This window comes from Leucoraja erinacea, chromosome 1, assembly GCF_028641065.1.
Source record: "Leucoraja erinacea ecotype New England chromosome 1, Leri_hhj_1, whole genome shotgun sequence".
Classification (NCBI taxonomy): domain Eukaryota; kingdom Metazoa; phylum Chordata; class Chondrichthyes; order Rajiformes; family Rajidae; genus Leucoraja; species Leucoraja erinaceus.
This window is the reverse complement of record NC_073377.1, coordinates 35421781-35438729: the sequence shown is the minus strand read 5'-3', so window position 1 is coordinate 35438729 and position 16949 is coordinate 35421781. Positions and strand designations below refer to the sequence as shown.

Here is a 16949-nt window from a genome sequence, read left to right as displayed (position 1 = left end):
GGAATGGGTGACATTTTGGGTTGAACCTTTCCTCAGACTGAGAGTCAGGCAAGAGGGAAAGTGGATAGGTACAAAGAGAATGTAAGGTGTGAAAATGGTAGATGATAATCGAGGAAATGTAGAATGATTCATTGTTGGCCATGGGGAAGGTGACAACGAGGCATACAACAAAATTAATCAGGAGCGTGTAGGAAAGAATTGCAGATGCTGGTTTACATCGTAGATACAAAATGCTGGCAATGAGGCAGGCAGCATTTGTGGAGAGAAAGAATGGGTGACGTTTTGGGTCGAGACCCTTCTTCAGACACTAATCAGAAATAAATCCAGAGGACAGGGTAACTATTCCACTGCTCTTAATGCCTGTTTATAAATTCACGTGATAGGAGCAGAATTAGGCCATTCAGCCCATCAAGTCTACTCTGCCATTCCCTCATGGCTGATCTATCTTACCTTCTTAGCCCCATTCTCCTTCTTTCTCCCCATTACCCCTGACAACCACCCTAATCAAGAATGCATCTCTACCTAAAAAATATCCAGCCTTCTGTGACAAAGAATTCCACAGATTCACCACCTTCCGACTAAATTCCCAGGTTAATTCCCGGGATGGCGGGACTGACGTATGATGAAAGAATGTGTCGACTGGGTTTGTATTCGCAGAAATTTAGAAAGATGAGAGGGGATCTAATAGAGACATACAAAATTCCTAGAGGATTGGACAAGGTAGATGCAGGAAAAATGTTCCTGATGTTGGGGAAGTCCAGAATCAGGGGTCAGTTTAAGAATAAGGAGTAGGCCATTTAGGACTGAGATGAGGAAAAACTTTTTCACAAAGAGTTGTGAATCTGTGGAATTCTCTGCCACAGAAGGCAGTGGAGGGCAATTCACTGGATGTTTTCAAGAGTGAGTTAGATGTAGGTCTTAGGGCTGAGGGAATCAAGGGACATGGGGGAAAAAAAGCCAGAACGGGGTACTGATTTTGGATGATCAGTCATGATCATATTGAATGGCGGTGCTGGCTCGAAGGGCCTACTCCTGCAACCTATTTTCTATGTTTCTAAAAAAAAATCATCCGAATGGAGTCCTTTATTGTGAGGCTGTGACCTGTGGCCCTAGACTTATTCCACCAACCCTGTCAAAGTAAATGCCACGGACTGTCCTGTCCATGTAAAGATACATCCCTTGCGCAGTCAGTTTGTTTTTGTTAAGTTGCATAGTTGTGGGTGATGTGCCTGCCAGCAACACCAGCGGGACTGAGCTGGACTGGAGTCCAAGTGCAGGGACCGTGTACTTTTGCAGCCAACCGCAGGCCGCTCGCCCAAGTCCCGCCTCCCCCTCACTCCCATTGGACAAACTGTTCAACCACGTGCTTCTAGAGCGGCCGCTCCCCCTCGCCATTGGCTAACGCTCCCGTCTATCACGCCCAGGACCCGCCCCCTGGTCGAAAGTTCTTCCGTTTAGCGGGGTTAGGCTGGCTGTTACACGGCTGGCACACGGCGTATATATAAATACATTTCACGACATATTTAAAAAGAAAAACATTTCCTTGCCATCCAAAGTGAAACCTAATAAAACAAATCAGACCTCCCGGTCCTTCAGGCCTAAGAGCAAGACTTCCTCCATCAGGGTGAGGCGAGTTTCTTTGGAGTCGCACTTCTCGCCCTCTTGGTCCTGCTCGTCCCTCTGGTCCTCGTCGTCCTCGGAGATTTTCTCCGCGTTTCTGGAAGCTTCGGTTTTCCTCTGGACAAGGCCGGAGCTCCTGTGGGTGAGAGTCGACATGGCTCGATGGGGGGGGGGGGGGGAGGAGAGAGGGCGAGGAGGAGGAGGAGAGCCGCTCCTGCTGCCTTTTTGTCAGCAGACAGGCTTCATCAATGTAGCGGTCGCTCGTTGCCGGGCAGGCGAGGGAGGGAGGGCGCGGATTCCGGGAGAGAGAACGAGCGAGGCAGCGAGCGAGCGGCCCGCAAACGGGTGACTTTCCAGCAATATGGCGGCGGGGAGGCCCCGTGACGTCACAGGGGGATGTGGCGAAGGCCGCGGCCGAGCGGCGGCGAGAGTGGGGGGACGGGCGGGGGGGGAGTGGTGGTGGTGGTGGTGGTAGGTGGTAGTGGTGGTAGTGGGGACGGGCGGGGGGGAGAGTGGTGATGGTGATGGTGGTAGTGGTAGTGTGGGGACGGGCGGGGGGAGAGTGGTGATGGTGATGGTGGTGGTGGTGGTGTGTGTGGGGACGGGCGGGGGGAGAGTGGTGGTGGTAGTGGTAGTGTGGGGACGGGCGGGGGGAGAGTGGTGGTAGTGGTAGTGGGGGTGTGGGGACAGGCGGGGGGACAGTGGTGGTGGTGGTGGTGGTGGTGGTGTGGGGACGGGCGGGGGTGGTAGTGGGCTAGCGATGGTAGTGGTGGTGTGGGGGGGCGGGGGCGGGGGATGGTAGTGGTGGTAGTGGTGGTGTGTAGGGGGTGGGAGAGTGGTGGTGGTGATGTTAGTGTGGTGTGGGGACGGGCGGGGGGTGGTGATGGTGTGTAGGGGGTGGTGGTGATGGGGTGAGTGGTGGTGGTTCGGGTAGGCGGGGGGGGGATGATGGTGGTGGTGGGGGGGGGGGGGGCGCGAAGGTGGTGATGGTGATGGTTCAGGTGGGCGTGGGGGGGGAGGTGGTGATGGTGGTTCGGGTAGGCGGGGGGTGGGGGTGCGGGGGGGGACGGCACCTTTCACTTCCATATCTATCTCCCCTGACATCTCGACCCATTCCTTTTCTCCGGAGATGCTGCCTGTCCCGCTGAGTTGCTCCAGCATTTCGTGTCTATCTTCGATTTAAACCAACATCTGCAGTTCCCTCCTACAGTCAGTCTAAAGATTCAGATTTGTCCATGATGCAGAATTGTTTTCTATTGTGTATATATACTGTAAATAAAACCAGGGCAGTTCTCACTCTACATTCAGTGCAAGATAATCTATGCATTTGATGTCAATGCCATTCATGTTTCCTCTTTAATCATAGCACAGGTGAAGCGTGTGAGATTCTTTTACTCTGGCCCCAGCCTCTGGGCGACAGGACCAACTGGTCGTGATCTTATAAAGGTCTGTCAAATCATGAGAGGAATAGATCGCCAAGAGCAGGTGAATCGAGGACCAGAGGGCATAGGTTTAAAGTGAAGGGGAAAAGATTTATTTAAGGATTTGAGGGGTAAATTTTTCACACACACATGGTGGAGGAGATATGGAACAAGCTGGTATGTAGGAGGGGTTGTTGAGGCAGGGACTATCCCAACATTTAAGAAACACTTAGAAAGGTACATGGAAAGGACAGGTTTGGAAGGATTATGGACCAAACACAGGCAGGTGGGACTAGAATAGAATAGTTTCTTTATTGTCATTGTAACATGAACCACGTACAACGAAATTTAAAAATGTCAGCCAGTCAGTGCACCATTCGAACATTTCTAAAAGCTAACGATACATACAAGGTAAAATATTAAAAGATAAACAACTAAAATAAATATCACGAAAATAGCACGCATAAACACCCAACCCTCCATCCTTCTGTCGATTTCACAGTGTACCACAGTCCCTTAGTATGTCTCGCCCCTGCATTCCTTGGCGGCTACATTTAGTGCTTTTATAGCAGTGGGGTAAAAACTGTTTTTTAGTCTGTTCGTCCTTGTCCTTGTAGATCTGTACCGTCTGCCTGACGGCAACAGTTCAAACAGGGAGTGTCCGAGGTGGGAAATGTCCTTTATGATACTCTGGGATTTTTTGGTGCAGCGGGAACTCCAAGGTAAGGAGAGGGCAGCCGACAATCCTCTGGGCGTTGTCAATGGCCCTGACTAGTATAGCTGTGACATGTTGGCCGGTGTGGGCAAGTTGGGCCGCAGGGCCTGTTTCCACACCTAATCACTATATGACTTTCTAACGGTAATCTTTATCCATAGAAACTTTAAAGATGCTGCGTTTCTTATTCTCTTGGTCACTTTTGCTTTTTCCCCTAATTTCTGTATCTATAGTTGTATGTTTTCATTTGATCTGACTTGGTACCTAACAGTTGTGCTCTTTGTCATTTCAATAATATTTTTGTCTTATTATCAACCTTATTTCTTTTGCTGATTTTGTTATTTCTTATCATTCTTGTTTGCTCTCTCACGCTCCCAGTTATTTATTGTCTTAGAGCCCATTGCTTATTGTCTTTTGTTGTGTTGAAATGGACTTCTGGATGCATCAACCCTTTCTTTGTGTTCTCTCTCATAATCAGAAGTCTGCCCCTCATATACTTGTTTCAAGTCCCTACTTAGCATGTTCATAGCAGATGTAATCTATTTGTTCCTGGTTATCTCTGTTTCAAACAGGACACTGCAGACTTAATTAGTCCCCTGACCTTCACTGATCTGCAAGTTTTATACATGAAATTTCTTCAGCACATTGTTTACAGTCATCTTTTTTTACTTTCCTAATCCATTTTAATACTTGATTAATATGAATTTGCTTTAACAATCTTCAAAAAAACTCCTTTACAGTTACATGTATCATGTTACATTACCTGGACATGTGCCCACATGGAAATATTCTGATTCACAATATCTCAGTATTTACTTAATCTACCCCTGACCAAATTAAATCCTGGAATGGCAAGTTTGTTTTATGAAGGGGAGATTCAACAGTTTAAATTTAAAACATTTTTAAAATCAAGTTTAAAAAAAAAAGTTGGAAACACAAATATGTTACAGGGTAGACAAAAGTGCTGGAGAAACTCAGCGGGTGCAGCAGCATCTATGGAGTAAAGTTTCGGGCCGAAACCCTTGGGTTTCGTTGCCTATTTCCTTCGTTCCATAGATGCTGCTGCATCCGCTGAGTTTCTCCAGCGCTTTTGTCTACCTTCTTTCCAGCATCTGCAGTTCCTTCTTAAACAATATGTTACAGGGTTTAGCAAGGCTGTTAGAGTTGATGTTTCCCCTTGTTAGACTATCTTTAACCAAGGGTCATGATCTCAAAATAAGTGCAGGAATAGAAATAAACATTTCTGTGGAATTCTGTAACAAAGAGCAGCAAAAAGCCACTGTGTTTGAGTGTAGTCATGTTAGGCATTGTAGATATTTGAATATTAAAGGAAATCAAGAGATTGCAGAAAGGAACACGATATCAAGGTAAAAGATCATTATGATTGCAAGTAGTACAGCATGTCTGTTGGGCTGAATGGCTTACTCTTGTTAATGTTACTAGGTTGACAAATACTACAGGCAGTTTTTATTCAACAACCATTCAAACTACAGCTGAATAAGCATTTGTTTATTCGGTGTTAGTTAAAGAATAAATAAAGGTTGTCAGGGTTTCTTGCATTCACTTTTGTTAATTTGACAAAACATACAGCCTGGAGTGAATAAAAGAGCAGGAAAATCGGAACTTTTAGGTTATTCCATCTTTAGTAAAATGATGGCTGACTTGAGTCACTGATTTTAAGTTCCTAGGTATATACACATCTCCCAGGACCTCACATGGACAGTGAACACCATCACTCTCGTGAAGAAGTCACAGCAGCAGCTATATTTCCTGAGGTCTCTGCAGAGAGCAAACGTTTCACAGCACCTGCTGCTGCCCTTCTACCGGTGCGCCGTGGAAAGCATCCTTTCCTATGGCATCCTGGTGTGGTTTGCTAGCTGCACTGTGGCTGGAAGGAAGGCACTACAGAGAGTTATAAAAACAGCACAGAGCATCACAAACGCTCAACTACCCTCCCTGGATGACATTTACAGGGCCCGATGCTTACGCCGTGCCACAAACATCAAACAGGACTCATCCCACCCTGCCTACCACCTTTTCACTCTGCTGCCCTCTGGGAGGTGATACAGGTCTCTGAAGGCCCGCACTTGTAGACTAATTAACAGTTTCTACCTATGTGCCATAAAAGAACTAAACTCAGATAGACAACACCGCGGACAACACAACACAATTCGTGGTGCAATATAATGCGCAATATATTTTTAATATTTCTATTATCTATTTATTAATTTTATTTACTGATCTTGTCGGTATATTAGAGTTAAGGGTTGTTTGTGTTTTTGTTCTTTTAAATCTTTTTTCTTCACTCCCTCCAAATCCCTCACAGTTCAAAGATCTAACAAGTTGACCGTGAGCACATTCAATAACAGCCAACTTAGCTATCTGGGGTAGAGAAGTGAAGAATCAGAACCGTTCAAGGGAATTCCTCATTCCTCCTCATGTTCTGGTTTCTCAAATATCTACTAGGTTCTTCAAAATTCTGTAAGTGAAGAATTAACAGCAGCTCCCACTGCGATTTCTTTTCAATCTTCTTTGGCAGTAGTCATGAAACTAGATTTTGGGAGTCTGCTAGTGTAGCAGTATTGTTTAAAGAGGTGAAAGGGTATACCAAATATTACACGCACTGATAGGCTGAGGCGCTATTCCAGATCATTTAGAAAACAGGTTATTCATGAACAGTGGTTACTCATTCATAAGCAATTAACATTACACTTAGTATCTCAATAAATTACTCAACTATGACTGCACATTTGATTATCAATTTCCATAAAATTCCTGCAGGCCATGCCCCACAAACAAAATTAAGCAAAATCAACACGTTTCAAGGACAAGTGGCAGGCTGAATGCAAAGTTACCAGAATGGCAGAAAGCAAGGCACAATGACTAACAGGAGTTGAGAGACTGGGAAGCTCCACAGGGATCAATGGTAGGGCCTTACAATACAATCGTGGGCCATACATTTAACAAGATTTGCATATAATGCCATACCAGTTAGTGAGTACGTTATTATAGGCAACAGAAAGTGATCAGGTGGGGAAAAGAAATTAAATCCAGATAAATGCAAGGTAATGTATGTTGTGGTTGTAATCAAGTAAAGGAATAAATATGTCTGCAGAAGGGTCTCGACCCGAAAAGTCGCCCATTTCTTCTCTCCAGAGATGCTGCCTGTCCTGCTGAATTACTCCAGCTTTTTGGGTCTATCTTCTGTAGGAAGGAACTGCAGATGCTGGTTTACACCAAAGATGGACAAAATGCTGAAGTAACTCAGCGGGACAGATTGAGCAATGGATCGAAGGAATGGGATGATATTTTAGGTCGAGACCAGGCTGAGAGACAGTGAAGAGGGAAACGAGGTAGGGTAAGGTGCGAAAAGAGATCAAAAGACGAGGATAAAAGGGAATTGTAGAATAGATCATTGTCAGCGAGGGGAAGGTGACAACGAGGCATAATGTAAAATTTTATCAGGAGGACAGTTAGACTGGTTGAAGAACTAGGATGGGGTGGGACGAAAAGAGGGAAAGCAAGGATTACTTGAAGTTAGAGAAGTCAATATACCACTGGGTGGGGTAAGCTGCCCAAGCGAAATATGGGGTGCTGTTCCTCCAATTTACATTGGGTCTCACTCGCAGAGGACAGCAAGGGCATTATAGAAGGGGGAGTTAAAGTGCTGAGCAATCGGGAGATCATGTTGGTCTAGACTCTAGGCAGAGTGCAGGTGTTCAGCAAAACTATCGCTGAGCTTACACTTGGTCTCGCCGATATATAGGAGTCCACACCTGGATCAGCGGATACAGGTGAGGTTGGAGGAGGTGTAAGTGAACCTCTGCCTCACCTGAAAGGGCTGTCAGGATACCTGGACAGAGTCGAAGGAGGAGGTATAGGGACAGGTGTTGCATCTCCTGCGGTTGCAGGGGAAAGTACCTGGGGAGGAGATGGTTTGGGTGGAAAGGGATGAGTTAACCAGGATGTTGCGGAGGGAACGGTCTTGGCTGAAAGGAGTGAAGATGGGAAGATGTGGCTAGTGGTGAGATCCCATTGGAGGTGGTGAAAATGTTGGGGAATTTGTATTTCATCTGCCACTTATTTGCCCACTGAATAATAGAACACAGGTCTTGGAGTTACATTCCCTTAGATTAGAGGTGACTGGGAAGGCAGTTAAGGAGGCATACCTAAAACATACCTTTATTTGGGCAAGGAAAATAATTTAAAAGGAGAGAAGTATTGCTGTACCTATACCACTGGTTAGGACACACCTAGAGTACAATGTCATATTTTGGTCCCTGCAATAAGGGACATAACATCTAAAGTGGCAGCGATTTAGTTTTGTATCACAGGATCTCAACAGGGCCTTCAGCCCACCAAGGCCATCCGTTCACACATGTGCTACGTTATTGCACTTTCACATCCACATCTTACGTACTCAGGACAATTTACAGGCCACTTAATCTACAAACCTGCATGTGTTTGGAATGAGGTCACAAGGAGAATGTGCAAACTCCACTCGAGACGCATAATGCTGGAGTAACTCAGCGGGACAGGCAGCATCGCTGGAGAGAAGGAATGGGTGACGTTTCGGGTGGGGACCCTTCTTCATACTGATCCTGTGAGGTCTGTGATGCTGTGAGGCAACAGCTTGACCAGGATGTGTTTGAGGATGTTTTTTCTTTTGCCATGGCAGCTGAGGTTTTCAAAATGATTCAGAGGCTTGAGTCAGGTGATTAGTGAGAGCCCATTAGTGGGAGAAGAGAGAACTGGAGTGTACACCCGGAAGGGTATTGGAAGTCAGAATCTTCATATTAAAAATATCTGGGCCAGCATTTTATGTGCTATAACCTATAGGGTTAAAGAATGATATTTAAACTGTATAAATATCCCTGCAACCCTATTGTGGCCAGCTTAACTTAAATGGAATGTACAACACCAAGCCAATTAAAAGTCTGCAAGATTGTGCTGTCATACCCATGTCAGTGTTGATATTAGCTTATCTTTTTTTTGAATTATTTGAGTGGAGGGAAATCATCAGCTTCAGCTGCATTTCATCAAAGCCAGTCAATGATTATAATGTACTTTAGGATATGAAGAGGTCTGAAGTGGGGTCTCGACCCGACAGATCACCCATTCCTTCTATCCAGAGGTGCTGCCTATCCCGCTGAGTTACTCCAACATTGTGTCTATTTTCGCAATTTCTTAACTGGATGGGAAGGTGATCATATACATGCAAGTCATCTTGTCAATACCTGCTTCAACCAAAAACTAGAGGTAGTGGATTTAAAATAAGAGATTTAAGGGTGAATAGAGTAAGAACTTGTCCACCAAGATCGTAGTTGAAATCTGGAAGCCACTGCCCAAGTGTTTGGTGGAGGCATGTGGTTGTACGCCATAGAATAACTAAACAAGCACTGGAATTATCCAAACAGAGTAGGCGGGAGCAGGTGTTGATAAATGGGACAATATCTGGTCAGTGTGGATGTATACTCTACACAGTATAACTCCAAAAAGGCTGTGCCTATAGTCCCAATATGACATGTCTATTTGCCACACGAGTTCCCTCTATGGCTCCCTTCAGGGATCGTTGGCTGATAACTTGGACTGCTTAGTGATTAAGATTACTTCTACTGAAGCTTACACCATAACACCATTCCATAACGACTCTCCCAACAAGTACAACCAATCCGGCCACACACCATTAGAATGTGCTTAAAGACCAATGCAGCAGTAGGTCAGCATTAGGGGAAAAAATAGCATTCAGTAATTTAATTTTATTCTTCTGCAACATGATCCATAAAATAGGTCTTATAAGTTTAACGCCAGGGTTGAAAAAACTAAAGGCTCTCAATGAATAAAACTGTTATCAATAGGCTAGTTTCAGGGTGAAAAAATGTAATAATGATGATAACAATTAATAAATGGATATATTGTATAGCATTTAGATTATACAAAAGCAGCATTGACATGTTGAATTTGTCTTTGTTTAATTGGGAAAACATTACAATTTCAACAGGAATGACCTTAAAAACTAAAACAACCAAGGGAGCAAAGTTACAGTAAAGTTTCACAAAATTCATTAGCTACTGTAATATCCATTATATACATTTGGTTCTGATATCAGTGCCACAATATAAAAAATACAAGTACAGACCATGTTGCAATGTAATTAAATTATTCGCAAATCTGTTATTGACAAGGCACAATAAAGCAGTTTGACACAATTTACAGTATGACAATATGGTTAAGGCTGCTCGTGAATTAGTAGTCAAATTCTGATCCGAAATGCTCAATGTACAGAAGACAACAAGTTACACATAGACTTGTATAGCACATGAAACAAAACATGTTTTTTTCTAAATTATAAAAACTTTTTAAGTTTGATGACTGGAATTTATGATGCATGGATAAGATTTTAGAAGGCAAAAGATTCATTACATTTTCTACAAGCAGATACATTTTAAAGAGCTGGATTGGGGAAGTGGGAATAGTATTCTATTTGCAAAGAAACAGAAACATGCTTGGATCATTGTTTTCCACGTGTACTTGAAGCTTAAAACTCATTGCCCAAGTGTACAAATTACAAACCAGTGAACTGCCAATTCATTTACCCGACAGCTGAATAAACATGATTTCCTATTAACATATTTCCTCCAGTCACTTATTATGTAAACACCCTACAACCTAAAAAGAATTGAAGCGCTTTTTGCACATTATACACAACGTACTAATTTCAGTCTTTGCAGTCAAATTTCACCAACTAGCCATGTTTAATCATAAGATTCAACAGGTTGATGAAATAGTATAATTTTTAAATTAAAGCATTTTTTATTTTAGCACCCCTTGTATTTATTAAGGTCAAATAATACATATGCATTAAATTCAAATGAAAGACCTTGTAATTATAAGCTTAATGTTCTCAGGTAAAAGGAAAGCTCTTAAAGGCCCATGCAAATATTTCCTGAAAGTTGTATAAAAATATTAACAGCATTTTTGAGAAACAAACATTGGCAAAAACTGTCAAAATGGGCTTAATAAATAAGGCAATAAAGTGAGAAACTTCAAAATCATTTTTTTTTAAATCACAAAAAAGTAACATGATCACTATATAGGCTTCACAAAAATATTCATGCATACTGAGAAATAATATCCTTGTGTAAGCAAAGTAGGAATCCAAAATCACTTTCATTGGCATCTTTAATTAAATCTAAAGTCAGAATCCAAGTAATGAATCTGTATCTTCCATAACAAAAGTTCATATGCTACCCTTTTGACCAAAGGTACACAAAAATGCTGGAGAAACTCAGCGGGTGCAGCAGCATCTATGGAGCGAAGGAAATGGGCAACGTTTCAAGCCGAAACCCTTCTTCAGAATCAACAAGGGTGTTGGCCCGAAACGTTACCTCTTTCCTTCGCTCCATAGATGCTGCTGCACCCGCTGAGTTTCATCAGAATTTTTGTGTATCTTTGATTTTCCAGCATCTGCAGTTCCTTCTTAAACCCTTTTGACCAAATTCCCTCCTGGGATGAATAATGTTCTATCGTATCATATGCAGTGAAAATGTGAAGTAATCATCAATTTGCAAGGCATATTTAAAGTTAATAGTACAATAAAAGCAGAAATTGAGGAATTGTAGAAATAAATCACAACAAATTACTGCAATTAAATGTTCATGAATTTAGAAAAGACAAAGTGCTGATGTAACTCAATGGGTCAGACAGCATATCTAGAGAACATGGACAGGTAACATTTCAGTTCAGGACCTTTCTGCAGATAGGAAGTTGTGAATTTAAACAAGGAATCTCAGGTTTAAGAGCAGATCCTTATTGCCTCTTGGAAGCGGATTATAAAGAAATGTAAACAAATAGTTGAAGATCTGGCAAGTTACTCTCTCAACTGGAATATACCTACTGATCTCCCCTAGTCAAAACAAAATGTGGATACATCATTCATTAAAAGACAAAAACATCAATTCAGTAGTCTATATTGATAAGATTTTTGCAACCACTGTACAAGATGGGAGGCAGATGATGGCATTGACGATTGTCTATTCATCTTTTATAAATCAAGATATTATGCTTTATAAGAATATCTAAAGTCTAATAGCTTGATTATGTTTGACGGAACTGGAAGATAATTAATTTAAACTAGTTTCTGTATTGAATTGAGAATACATCAATGCAAAATAACTTGCAACTAAAATGTGGTGAAAGAAAAAAAATGGAGGTGAAAAATTATTCATGAAAGCCAGATTATTATCAATGTAGATACAAAATGCTGGAGTAACTCAGCAGGTCAGGCAGCATCTCTGGAGAAAAGGAATAGGTGGCATTTTGGGTCAGAACCCTTCCTCAGACCAAGTCTGATGAGGGTTCTAACCTGAAAAGTCACCCATTCCGTTTGTCCAGAGATGCTGCCTGACCCGCTGAGTTACTCCAGCATTTATGTGTATCAGCTATATAAACTATCATCTGCAGTTCCTTCCTAAACACTTATTACCAATGGAGCCAAGAATGCAGTAGAAGTTATTTTAATCATCTATAAATACAATTAAAGTAAAATGATGGGTTTATTCTCCTCTGGTTGATAAAACATGGAGTGACAAATGAGTGTGCCTGCTTGTATTTCATGGTAACACCAAGTATATTTAATTGCAGCCTGGCAAGCAGAATTTTTTTTTAAGTATAATCTTTTTATAAAAGGGGAAAAAAAAATCTATAATTTGGCAGAAGCATTTCAAGAATGTATGGCACCAGTAAGCTACAAGGTCATTCAGGACTCCAATTTCGATGTAATTTCCTTGCAGTTGCAATTTCGCAAAGCCACTGAATGCATTATTTATTTGATGCAAAACAATTGAACTCACTAAACTTACACTCCACATTGTGCTCTTTGAACTAGGGACAAACATGTATTTAAAGAATGAAACAAATTTATAATTTATCCAGAATTGAAATATACAATGATTGGCAACAAATACTGGTGCCTCTGCTGCAGACTTATCTGTAGATGGATTGCAAGATATACTAAAAGTACATTGATGTTTTAACAATAAACCAAGAACATTCCATTTTCATGAGTGTTTTGCATCTGTTTATTAAAAAGGATTGTAATAATTTGTCATTATTGATGTGTTAATAAAAAATGTATTTCCATTTCAGGTACTCGTTATCAATAGGAGGTATTCCTAGTATAAATTTAAATAATTGTTGGATGCTAGAAAGCTGAAAAGTCAGTAGGTGTATGAAGTGGGTAGAAATAAACTGAAAGAAAGTTAACATTTCAGCGAGTTTGCTATTAGTTTTGATAAATGTTCTTGATTAGTACGGGTGTCAGGAGATATGTGGAGAAGACTGGAGAATGTAGTTGAAAGGGAAAGATAGATCAGCCATGATTGAATGGTCCAGTAGACTTGATGGGCCAAATGGCCTAATTTGCTCCAATAACTTACGAAAGTTAATGCTGCCTTTCTCTCCATGATACCCAGTCTGCGGAGTACTTGACGCATTAAAAAAAAATCTGTATTGAGTGCTCCTTTTGTTGCTACCCAGTTTGGTGCTTCATTTAGAAGAGTAAGCTGCATCAATTTAGTATACTTAATCTGCTCAAAATAACAGGTCAAGTTGAACAATGAAGCAGACGTGGTAAGGAAAATAACCAAAGTTTCCGACTTCAGATTACTAATCAGAGCAAATTTAATTAGGCCAGTAGTAACTGGATTGAAGATCAGTCAGTCTGAATTCTTTTGAGTCCAAATTTAAATTACCTTATATTTTGTTTTAAAATCCTAATTTTCTTCCGAAGTTACTAAAATGATCATAAACAAACTGGCAACACACCAGCACTTAAGCACTACACTATAAGTACTAGCTTTAGCAGGCACAACATGAATCCCAAACCTGTCATCATTCAGTTCGTATATCAAATCTGCCCAGTAGTGTTCACGAGATTTTGCCTCCCCAACACTCACTACTGTAACCAGAGGTGCAGAAGATTAACTAGAACACAGTCAGGTGCTTTAAGTGGTATCAGCTCTCTCAACAGAATACTGGTGATAAAGATTGTTCAGTCATACCTACTAGTGCTAAAGTCACACCATTACTGTAGAGGCTTGGGGCCAAGTCTCTGGTTCTGTTAGTGATATAGGTATATTATAAGTTTCAAGAACCCAATGTGCAGCTTGACAACTGTATTCTTATGGTTGGACGTTGCAGATTTTGATACATTGTGTCATTTTCTAAAATGAGACAATGGTGATAAAAAAAAGTGCCTGCTTGTTGTGCCAGAAGGAATTGCAGATGCTGATTTAAACCAAAGATTTGTTTTACTTGTTTTTGTTTTAATTCGGAAAAAAAGGATAACGTTTCCAGGGCTCAGTAGCGAAAAGAGCTCCAAGGTTACTCACAAGACACACAACAAATATCATTTCAAATAGCTAGTGAATATTACATACTTTTCTCCCAATTAAATGCAAAAATGCAGTTGAAAAATAATAAATCTTTTTCCGATTCTTGGCATTCAAAGTCTTAAATAGAGGGGGAAGAGCAGGTGCACATCTTAATGTATACTTTCATTCTTTGAAGAAAGTTTCAGTCAACAAAACAAATATTCCTAAAATACATTTAAACTAGGGGGATGGGGGGGATGGGTTTAAAAATAGGAAATTACCTAGTAAGCTCTTTAGAATGGAGTTGTATCATTACTCTTTACCATACAAGTTTCCTACACATCATCTGCAATTTAGAAAATGGTTTGTCTTCACAGATTGGCAAATCTTTGCACTGGTACTTGGCTCTGGAACTGCTTTATGGTAACTGTTCTACAATGATAATGCAAAAGCCCACAAGTCAACATTATATGTTCTGTAAATTAAGTCACTGACCATTGTTTTGGTTTAATTTAAACTTCACCCTCCCAACAAAAGATAAGCTGAAGACGAACAGCAGCTTGAAACTTGCCAAACAAGAAAACCCAAGCATAGAATACAATGCCACTCAAAATCATGAAATTCACAGTCATGTAAAAAATTAAATTAAACTTTTGCAAACTTACTTTGGTGAAGTCAGTGGGCAAAGCACAAAATCAAAAATGTTAGGCAAAAGAAAATCAGCACTATAACAAACCAAGTTCTTCCTCGTCATCTGGCAAGTTCTCCATTGACCCAAAACTCATTGACAGGTTTGTAGAAACTGGAATGCGGGGCTTTATAGAATGCCTACGTAATGTGCCAAATGGAAAAGTTGTAGAAAGTCGGCTGCCCTGTTGAAATGGTGCAAAGAAGTCGGCACTTGGTGAGCTTGCTTGCTTTTTGAGCATCCTCTCAGATACTTTGGTCTGTAAATGTTTTATCTCATCTGCAATTTCACAGGCTTTGTTCAGAGCAATTGTTGAACTGCCTCCCAGTATTTGAACCTCTGGAATCCAGCGCAAATATCGCTGAGCCCAAACTCTCAAAGCTGGACCATTATGTAGAGGAAGCAGCAGTCCATGATGATCTATTGGTTTACTGCACCAATTTTCATAGAATAGTCGGCAGTCAATCGAAGAATCCTCAGCGGTGAATGTTAATCTGCTTATCTTTTTGCCTAAAAATGTCTTTATCAAGTTATCAGTCTCTTCCCTCAAAAATCCTTTTTTGGGTGAAGGTCTCGAATGATAAGATGGGCTGGATGGCAGTGACATCTGGCGCTGAGGCTAAGAAAAGAAAACAGCAACAGCAACAACAGGGTTATTAATCGGTAGCGTCAATTGGTGTATAACTAGTATTCTCCAAGATGGTATTGAATGTTTTAAAATCTTGGTAGTGGATGATAACAATATAAAACTGCAAGACCCACATGCATAGGTAACTTAGGCGACAGAGAAGCAGAAAATAACAGCACATTACACAGTGCCCTCCATAATGTTCGGGACAAAGACCCATCATTTATTTATTTGCCTCTGTACTCCACAATTTGAGATTTGTAATAGAGAAAAAAAAAAAAATCACATGTGGTTAAAGTGCACATTATCAGATTTTATTAAAGGCCATTTTTATACATTTTGGTTTCACCATGTAGGAATTACAGCTGTGTTTGTACATAGTCCCCCCATTTCAGGGCACCATAATGTTTGGGGCACATGGCTTCACAGGTCTTTGTAATTGTTCAGGTGTGTTTTAATTGCCCCTTAATGCAGGTATAAGAGAATTCTCAGCACCTCCAGTCTTTCCATAACCTTTGGAAACGTTTATTGCTGTTTATCAACATGAGGACCAAAGTTGTGCATCAATGAAAGTCAAAGAAGCCATTATGAGACGGAGAAACAAGAATAAAACTGTTAGAGACATCAGCCAAACCTTAGGCTTACCAAAATCAACTGTTTGGAACATCATTAAGAAGAAAGGGAGCAATGGTGAGCTTACTAATCGCAAAGGGACTGGCAGGCCAAGGAAGACCTCCACAGCTGATGACAGAAGCATTCTCTCTAATAAGAAAAAAAACCAAACACCTGTCCGACAGATCAGAAACATTCTTGAGGAGTCAGGTGTTGATTTGTCAATGACCACTGTCCACAGAAGACTGGATGAATAGAAATACAGAGGCTACAGTGCAAGAAACAAACCACTGGTTAACATCAAAAATAGGATGGCTAGGTTACAGTTTGCCAATAAGTACTTAAAAGGGCAACCACAGTTCTGGAAAAGGATCTTGTGATGATACAACTGCTGATGGTAGTAGCATAATGAATTCTGAAGTGTATAAACTTATCCTATCTGCTCAAGTTCAAATAAATGTCTCAAAACTCGTTGGCTGGTGGTTCATTCTACAGCAAGACAATGATCCCAAACATACTGCTAAAGCTACAAAGGAGTTTTTCAGATTCAGATTCAGATTCAATCTTTAATGCCATTGTGCAGTGTACAGTACAGAGACAACAAAATGCAGTTAGCATCTCACCCAGAAGAGTGACCAAATAATAATGAACAAAGCTAAAATTCTTGAGTGGCCAAATCAATCACCCAATCTGAACCCAAATGAGCATGACTTTCATATGCTGAAGAGAAAACTAAAGGGGACTCGCCCCAAAACAAGCATAAGCTAAAGATGGCTGCAATACAGGTCTGGCAGACCATGTCCAGAGAAGACACCCAGCAACTGGTGATGTCCATGAAACACAGACTTCAAGCGTGCAAAGGCTATGCAACAAAATACTAAACATGACTACT

General features: G+C 41.2%; 2 protein-coding genes across 3 annotated transcripts in view; both read right to left on the bottom strand.

The window, feature by feature from the left end:
* golph3a (golgi phosphoprotein 3a) overlaps positions 1-1989 on the bottom strand; it is a 58680-nt gene extending 56691 nt beyond the window's left edge. The window contains exon 1 of the mRNA XM_055632771.1: positions 1582-1989. Within this exon, the coding sequence (XP_055488746.1) occupies positions 1582-1776 (195 nt within the window). The 5' untranslated portion in view covers positions 1777-1989. The remainder of the gene's footprint in view (positions 1-1581) is intronic.
* A 7714-nt stretch (positions 1990-9703) lies between these two features.
* The window catches only part of mtmr12 (myotubularin related protein 12), a 77051-nt gene continuing 69805 nt past the window's right edge, over positions 9704-16949 (bottom strand). For both annotated transcript variants that reach the window (XM_055632748.1, XM_055632758.1), the window contains one exon: positions 9704-15436. In XM_055632748.1, coding sequence (XP_055488723.1) covers positions 14855-15436 — 582 coding nt within the window. In that variant the 3' untranslated portion in view covers positions 9704-14854. The remainder of the gene's footprint in view (positions 15437-16949) is intronic.